Below are 9,350 nucleotides of genomic sequence, written 5' to 3'. Positions count from 1 at the left end.
GGGGAATATTAATAGCTCAGTTTTAGAGAGATTTAGATTAAGGAAGTGGTGCGACATCAATGCTGATATGTCAGTTAGTATAATGGTATACTTCTTCCTCAAAGCATGGCAACACCGACTCTCAGTCTGTCGAAGATCACCTCAGGGACATATGGAAACTTAAATCCATAGTCTGTAGTAACACACTTGCTCATTTGCCACTGAAATTTCAAATACTTCTGAATCTTTAGAGGATTGTCTAACTCAGAACGCTTCAGAAAGGAGTTGAATGACATATTTTGTGACAGAGCATGGGCAGCGGTATGGGGGAAGTTGTAAGGTCTCAGTGCACAACATTGTCTCTCCAATCTAGGGCTTGTATGTTTTTCCTTCTTACCTAATGGCATAGCATAAGCTGGGGTAGAAGTGGCAAATTCACCCTCAGGTAAAGCAGAGGTAGACATTGAGGGATCAGACAAGGTGAAATCCCAGACAAACCTCCTCAGGAACACTCCAAATGTTGGGCTCACGGCCCTTCTCTTGCTTCTCCTGCTCAAACTCTGAACTAGGGTGTTTCTCAGCCTCAATAGTGACATTACCATGAGGTCTCAGACCCTCTCCACTGGTACTATCAGTCTGATTTATAAATAAACTGATTTTTTTATTTTGTTTTGCCAACCATTTTTTGGAGGATGCATACCATTTTTTCTCTGAGAGCTTTGGTCCGTATCCCGTAGATCAGAGGGTTTGCAGAAGTGGCGATGCCGGTACCAAGCAAAGGTATGATAACATCAAATGCCGTTGACACAAGACCTCTGTTTAGCCTGTACCTCAAAGTAAGGAACAAGAGGGTGACAAAATAAATAGAGAAGGCCAATGCATGAGTTATCAATGTTTGTATAGCTTTCTGAGAGGATTCTGCAGAAAGCTTCAGACAGATGATCACTGTTCTAATGTAACAATACATTATTACAAGCACGCAGGGAATCGCCATGAACAAGGTAAGAGTTGCTCCAAAGATAATGTTAACTGTTATATCGCTACAAGCAAGCGGTTGTAGAGACATGATCTCACAATAGACATTATTGATATTTACCCCGCAAAAAGTTAGCCTTGATGTCAAGAGTATACTTATGGTTATTAACCCTCCATTGAAAACATATATTGCAAGTGATATTTTTTGAGTTGTAATGTTGGTCATCAGAGTGTGGTATCTCAGAGGGTGGTCTACAGCCAGACATCGATCATATGCCATTACCGTAAAAGTATATATTTCAGCACACGCATAAAGCTGGATACAGAAGGATTGACAGAGACATCCCGCAAGGGAGATGGTTGAGCATCCAGACAACAAGTCAATGGCCAACTTGGGAAAATATGATGCGTTCCCAAGCATCACATTCATAACCAAGATACATATAAAGATGTACATAGGTTCATGCAAGCTTTTCTCTGTCCAGGTTACATAGACAATCATAGAAGTCATAAACAATGTGACTGAAAATAATGCAAGAGCCAAAAATGCCCATACATATCGAAATGATTCAATCTCAATAAGCCCCACTAGAACAAAATTGCTAATCATTACTGAGACATTTTTGGGAGATGAACTCATGGCTTGGATTTATGTCTTGCAACATTAACAATTCCTAAAATATTGGATTTAGTCTGAATACTGTAAATTTAAAAAACATAATTCACAGAGGCCCTGTGGATAATAGTGTGACTCTTGTCACAGTGCTTTTTTTCTTGAATTCAGTTGGGCTTTTATAGAATTCGTAAAGCTGTCACCTCCCTCACAATTTAAATTTAGAAACTTTGCAGTCACTGCGTCCAAGTCTTCCCAGTGGACCACATTTGTTATAGCTGCCGAGATGATCTAATTAGTGTCACATATGCAATGAAGTAGTGTGGATTAATTTAACAAGCTTTCCCAATGAGAAAACAAGTATGGAATGTGAAATATTATCAAAAATCTAGAGAATGTTTGAATTAAAAAATATAACTGATGAGGCACGTTCTGTGGCTGATTGAGGCTTTACAAGCCCGACCTAGCTTTTCTTTCCTTGTTCTTGTGCACTATTTGGCATGTGCTTTAATGTTATTGACACCTTTTGATGCATTTATTTTTCACACCATGTTACGGTGGTCCTTAGCCTGACTTGTTCCTATGCTTTTCTTACAGACAGGGGTCGCGTTATCCTCCTACTGGAAGTATACATCCAGCACTTTTTGGTTTATTATCACAGTCTATATGATTACAACACCATTAGCACCTACAATTGTTGGTCTTCATACGGTGTCCATCACCGTATTACACTTTCTGCAACTCCACTGATCCACTAGGGTGTACTAATTACTTTTGGACTCCACCCCCCGCAAGTGTTGTTTTCTGAATTATGTGGTTTATCAATTGGTTTTCATGCCACTTAATGATTCCAGTACCCATGTTATCTTTGATTTTGAGGTTTCCTAATTATTTTATACTATTGTAAGATTGAACTGCTACATACACTTAGTTTTCTCCTATTGGGTTTCTGCTCAATGTTACTCTTTATCTGTTTTCCGATTCCCCCCCTCCTTCTCTTTCTTTTTCCTTTGAGGGCTTGTCATAATGGGATTTTGCCTGACCACCACCCCAATTACGAGTTATGGCCAAGGTCACTATTGGTACCCTAAATGTACAAGGGTTCTAACAGCCCCCCAGAATAAATCACAAATGTCATTTCATATGCACAACCAGAGAGTCCATGTCCTATTTATTCAAGCGACTCCTTTTAGAGGGTCTGAGATTTCTAAGGTTTCTGCTTACTACTATAAAACTTGGCTAACTAGCAATACCTTGAAAGCAAAACTAAGGAAGTAGTGATCGGATTTCACTCCACCATCCCTGTCACCATCAGAGACACTGTTACAGACACTATGGGCCTTTTACCCTGACTAATGCCCACCTCCCTAATATGGAACAAAATGCTGTGCTCCTTTCTATTTTGGTGAAATTAGAACAATTCTCTGATAATTGTGTAGTATTATGGGGTGATTTCAATATTATACTTGACAAAATCTTAGATTCCTCCTCCTGGAAAAATAGGGCCCTTTTCCCTGCAATTCATTTCATCAACTGTAGGTTGCATAATTTACAATTGTTGTATTGTTTACCCTACAACCAAAGACTATACAATGTACTCCTCAACTCACTCATAGTCGTATAGATTACCTTTTTGTCTCCCACCATACACTGAGCTGGTCTTTCATGGCTCACATTGGATCCCACATATGGTCTTATCACTTTCCAGTGTTTACTTCTCTCCAGATCCCTAATCCTCCTAAGTGGATTGCCTCTTGCTACAAACAAAGGGCTATTGCAAGACCCTGTGGTGCAATCTGAAGTTGTACAACTTATCCAGTACAAACCACGTGCATGACCCTACCCCCATGCCACTCCAATGTATTCTCTCCTTCACGATATACAGCTACTTGAATTTCACCACAAAAAATCACCCACCCCAGCAACACTTCAGCCATTGCTATCTAAACACACTGAGCTTTTGTAGACTTTTAGACCAGTCCTATCTGCACCTTCAAGACTTGTCCCATTGTCATCTCTATGAGTCTGGTGACAAGAGTAATAAATACCTGGCCAATAAATACCTGACCAGGTCAACTAAACTTTAGTAGTCACATACAGTTATCTCTTGCCTACAGAATGTTAGCAAGGCAGGCAGCAGGCTTAGGCTGGGGAAAGAGTTGATGCTGTATATCGCTGTTTCTGGACTTTTTGGACCCAGCCTGTCTGCCCTGTCTCTACCAGCTTTGCACATCTAGAAAGTGACATTTTTGCCCATTCTTTTTTGCAAAATAGCTCAAGCTCTGTCAGATTGGATGGAGAGGGTCTGTGAACAGCAATTTTCAAGTCTTGCCACAGATTCATAATTGGATTTAGGTCTGAACTTTGACTGGGCCATTCTAACACATGAATATGCTTTGATCTAAACCATTCCATTGTAGCTCCGGCGGTATGTTTGGGGTCGTTGTCCTGCTGGAAGGTGAACCTTCGCCCCAGTCTCAAGTCTTTTGCAGACTCTAACAGGTTTTCTTCTAAGATTGCCCTGTATTTGGCTTTATCCATCTTCCCATCAATTCTGACCAGCTTCTCTGTCCCTGCTGAAGAAAAGCATCCCCACAACATGATGCTGCCATCACCATGTTTCACGGATGGTGTGTCCAGGGTGATGTGCAGTGTTAGTTTTCTGCCATACATAGCGTTTTGCTTTTAGGACAAAAAGTTCAATTTTGGTCTCATCTGACCAGAACACCTTCTTCCACATGGTTGCTGTGTCCCCCACATGGCTTCTTGCAAACTGCAAACAGGACTTCTTATAGCTTTCTTTCAACAATGGCTTTCTTCCTGCCAGTTTTCTATAAAGGCCAGATTTGTGGAGTGCACGACTAATAGTTGTCCTGTGGACAGATTCTCCCACCTGAGCTGTGGATTTCTGCAGCTCCTCCAGAATTACCATGGGCCTCTTGGCCACTTCTCTGAGTAATGCTCTCCTTACCAGGCATGTCAGTTTAGGTGGACAGCCAAGTCTGGTTAGGTTTGCAGTTGTGCCATACTCTTTACATTTTCAGATGATGGATTGAACAGTGCTCCTTGAGATGTTCAAAGCTTGGGATTTTTTTTTTATAAACTAACCCTGCGTTAAACTTCTCCACAAGTTTATCCTTGACCAGTCTGGTGTGTTCCTTAGCCTTTATGATGCTGTATGTTTACAAAGGTTACATAGTTACATAGTAGGTGAGGTTGAAAAAAGACACAAGTCCATCAAGTCCAACCTATGTGTGTGATTATGTGTCAGTATTACATTGTATATCCCTGTATGTTGCGGTCATTCAGGTGTTTATCTAATAGTTTCTTGAAGCTATCAATGCTCCCCGCTGAGACCACCGCCTGTGGAAGGGAATTCCACATCCTTGCCGCTCTTACAGTAAAGAACCCTCTACGTAGTTTAAGGTTAAACCTCTTTTCTTCTAATTGTAATGAGTGGCCACGAGTCTTATTAACCACTTAACCACTGGGCACTTAAACCCCCTTAATAACCAGACCAATTTTCAGCTTTTGGTGCTCTCACATTTTGAATGACAATTACTCAGTCATGCAACACTGTATCTATATGAATTTTTTGTCCTTTTTTTCACACAAATAGAGCTTTCTTTTGGCGGTATTTAATCACTGCTGGGTTCTTTATTTTTTGCGCTATAAAAGAAAAAAGACCGAAAAATCTGTAAAAAAATTAATTTTTCTTCGTTTCTGTTATAAAATTTTGAAAATTAGTAATTTTTCTTCATATATTTTGGCCAAAATTTATACCGCTACATATCTTTGGTAAAAATAACCCAAATTAGTGTATATTATTTGGTCTTTGTGAAAGTTATAGCGTCCACAAGCTATGGTGCCAATATCTGAAAATTGATCACACCAGAAGTTCTGACGGCCTATCTCATTTCTTGAGACCCTAACATGCCAGAAAAGTACAAATACCCCCCAAATGACCCCTTTTTGGAAAGAAGACATTCCAATGTATTTAGAAAGATGCATGGTGAGTTTTTTGAAGTTGTCATTTTTTCCCACAATTCTTTGCAAAATCAAGTTTTTTTTTTTTCTTTTTTTTTTTTCACAAAATTTGTCATATTAGCAGGTTATTTCTCACACACAGCATATGCATACCACAAATTACACCCCAAAACACATTCTGCTATTACTCCTGAGTATGGCGATACCACATGTGTGAGACTTTTACACAGCGTGGCCACATACAGAGGCCCAACATGCAGGGGAGCACCTTCAGGCATTCTGGAGCACCCATGCCAATTCTGACATTTCTCTCCTACATGTAAAAATCATCATTTATTTGCTAGAAAATTACATAGAACCCCAAAACATTATATATGTTTTTTTAGCAAAGACCCTAGAGAATACAATAGCGGTCATTGCAACTTTTTATCTCGCACGATATTTGAGCAGCAATTTTTCGAACGCGTTTTTTTTGGAAAAAAATGTTTTTTTGCTTTAAAAAAAAACAAAACAGTAAGGTTAGCCCAATGTTTTTGCATAATATGAAAGATGAAGTTACGCTGAGTAAATAGATACCTAACATGTCACCTTTCAAAATTGCACACGCTTGTGGAATGGCGCCAAACTTCACCACTTAAAAATCCCCATAGGCGACGCTTTAAAATTTTTTACTGGTTACAAATTTTGAGTTACAGAGGAGGTCTAGGGCCAAAATTATTGCTCTCGCTCTACCGATTGCAGCGATACCTCACATGTGTGGTTTGAACACCGTTTTCATATGTGGGCGGGACTTACATTTGCGTTCGCTTCTGCATGCGAGCACAGGGACAGGGGCGCTTTAACCACTTAAGGACCGCCTAACGCCGATTTACGTCGGCAAGGCGGCACGGGCAGGCAAAATCACGTACATGTACGTGATTTGCCTCTCGCGGGTGGGGGGTCCGATCGGACCCCCCCCCGGTGCCCGAAGCGGTCCCGTTCTGTTCCCCGGCGATCCGAGATGAGGGGGAGGCCATCCGTTCGTGGCCCCCCCCTCGCGATCGCCGCCGGCCAATGGGAACACTCCTTTGCTGCTGTATGCTAAACAGCAGCAAAGGAAATGATGTCATCTCCCCTCGGCTCGGTATTTTCCGTTCCAGCGCCGAGGGGAGAAGACATCAATGTGAGTGCACAACACACACACACACAGTAGAACATGCCAGGCATACAAAACACCCCGATCCCCCCCCCGATCGCCCCCCGACCCCCCCCCAATCACCCCCCCCCCCCCCCTGTCACAAACTGACACCAGCAGGTTTTTTTTTTTTTTTTTTTTTTTTTTTTTCTGATTACTGCATAGTGTCAGTTTGTGACAGTTACAGTGTTGGGACAGTTAGTATTACCCCCCTTTAGGTCTAGGGTACCCCCCTAACCCCCCCTAATAAAGTTTTAACCCCTTGATCACCCCCTGTCACCAGTGTTGCTAAGCGATCATTTTTCTGATCGCTGTATTAGTGTCACTGGTGACGCTAGTTAGTGAGGTAAATATTTAGGTTCGCCGTCAGCGTTTTATAGTGACAGGGACCCCCATATACTACCTAATAAATGTTTTAACCCCTTGATTGCCCCCTAGTTAACCCTTTCACCACTGATCACCGTATAACCGTTACGGGTGACGCAGGTTAGTTCGTTTATTTTTTATAGTGTCAGGGCACCCGCCATTTATTACCTAATAAAGGTTTAGCCCCCTGATCGCCCGGCGGTGATATGCGTCGCCCCAGGCAGCGTCAGATTAGCGCCAGTACCGCTAACACCCACGCACGCAGCATGCGCCTCCCTTAGTGGTATAGTATCTGATCGGATCAATATCTGATCGGATCAATATCTGATCTAATCAGATCTATACTAGCGTCCCCAGCAGTTTAGGGTTCCCAAAAACACAGTGTTAGCGGGATCAGCCCAGATACCCGCTAGCACCTGCGTTTTGCCCCTCCGCCCAGCCCACCCAAGTGCAGTATCGATCGATCACTGTCACTTACAAAACACTAAACGCATAACTGCAGCGTTCACAGAGTCAGGCCTGATCCCTGCGATCGCTAACAGTTTTTTTGGTAGCATTTTGGTGAACTGGCAAGCAAGCACCAGGCAGCGTCAGGTTAGCGCCAGTACCGCTAACACCCACGCACGCACCGTACACCTCCCTTAGTGGTATAGTATCTGATCGGATCAATATCTGATCCGATCAGATCTATACTAGCGTCCCCAGCAGTTTAGGGTTCCCAAAAACGCAGTGTTAGCGGGATCAGCCCAGATACCTGCTAGCACCTGCGTTGTGCCCCTCCGCCCGGCCCAGCCCAGCCCACCCAAGTGCAGTATCGATCGATCACTGACACTTACAAGGCACTAAACGCATAACTGCAGCGTTCGCAGAGTCAGGCCTGATCCCTGCGATCGCTAACAGTTTTTTTGGTAGCATTTTGGTGAACTAGCAAGCACCGGCCCCAGGCAGCGTCAGGTTAGCGCCAGTACCACTAACACCCACGCACGCAGCATACGCCTCCTTTAGTGGTATAGTATCTGAACGGATCAATATCTGATCCGATCAGATCAGATCTATACTAGCGTCCCCAGCAGTTTAGGGTTCCCAAAAACGCAGTGTTAGCGGGATCAACCCAGATACCTGCTAGCACCTGCGTTTTGCCCCTCCGCCCGGCCCAGTCCAGCCCACCCAAGTGCAGTATCGATCGATCACTGTCACTTACAAAACACTAAACGCATAACTGCAGCGTTCGCAGAGTCAGGCCTGATCCCTGCGATCGCTAACAGTTTTTTTGGAAGCTTTTTATTGAACTGGCAAGCACCAGCGGCCTAGTACACCCCGGTCGTAGTCAAACCAGCACTGCACTAACACTTGGTGACGTGGCGAGTCCCATAAGTGCAGTTCAAGCTGGTGAGGTGACAAGCACAAGTAGTGTCCCGCTGCCACCAAAAAGACAAACACAGGCCCGTCGTGCCCATAGTGCCCTTCCTGCTGCATTCGCCAATCCTAATTGGGAACCCACCACTTCTGCAGCGCCCGTACTTCCCCCATTCACATCCCCCAACGAAATGCAGTCGGCTGCATGAGAGGCATTTTTATGTGCTCCCGAGTACCCCTACCCAACGAACCCCCCCAAAAAGATGTTGTGTCTGCAGCAAACGCGGATATAGGCGTGACACCCGCTATTATTGTCCCTTCTGTCCTGACAATCCTGGTCTTTGCATTGGTGAATGTTTTGAACGCTACCATACACTAGTTGAGTATTAGCGTAGGGTACAGCATTGCACAGACTAGGCACACTTTCACAGGGTCTCCCAAGATGCCATCGCATTTTGAGAGACCCGAACCTGGAACCGGTTACAGTTATAAAAGTTAGTTACAAAAAAAGTGTAAAAAAAAAAAATATATATATAAAATAAAAAAAAATAGTTGTCGTTTTATTGTTCTCTCTCTCTATTCTCTCTCTCTATTGTTCTGCTCTTTTTTTACTGTATTCTATTCTGCAGTGTTTTATTGTTATTGTTATTGTTATTATGTTTTATCATGTTTGTTTTTCAGGTATGTAATTATTTATACTTTATTGTTTACTGTGCTTTATTGTTAACCATTTTTTTGTCTTCAGGTACGCCATTCACAACTTTGAGTGGTTATACCAGAATGATGCCTGCAGGTTTAGGTATCATCTTGGTATCATTCTTTTCAGCCAGCGGTCGGCTTTCATGTAAAAGCAATCCTAGCGGCTAATTAGCCTCTAGACTGCCTTTACAAGCCGTGGGA

At 43.0% G+C, this 9,350-nt stretch overlaps 1 protein-coding gene across 1 annotated transcript; it reads right to left on the bottom strand.

Annotated features, from left to right (window-relative positions):
* Positions 1 to 640: 640 nt before the first annotated feature.
* LOC141129712 (olfactory receptor 51E1-like) lies at positions 641 to 1,594 on the bottom strand. Its single transcript, XM_073617806.1, has one exon. It carries the CDS (start codon positions 1,592 to 1,594, stop codon positions 641 to 643), a length of 954 nt encoding a protein of 317 aa, XP_073473907.1.
* Between the last annotated feature and the right edge of the window lie 7,756 nt (positions 1,595 to 9,350).

Source organism: Aquarana catesbeiana, linkage group LG02 (genome assembly GCF_042186555.1).
Source record: "Aquarana catesbeiana isolate 2022-GZ linkage group LG02, ASM4218655v1, whole genome shotgun sequence".
Taxonomy (NCBI): Eukaryota; Metazoa; Chordata; class Amphibia; order Anura; family Ranidae; genus Aquarana; species Aquarana catesbeiana.
This window is presented reverse-complemented; position numbering and strand designations above follow the sequence as displayed.

What these genes read in the sequence shown, in the direction of transcription:
- LOC141129712 (XM_073617806.1), bottom strand. Translation starts at nt 1,594, where the DNA reads ATGAGTTCATCTCCCAAAAATGTCTCAGTAATGATTAGCAATTTTGTT.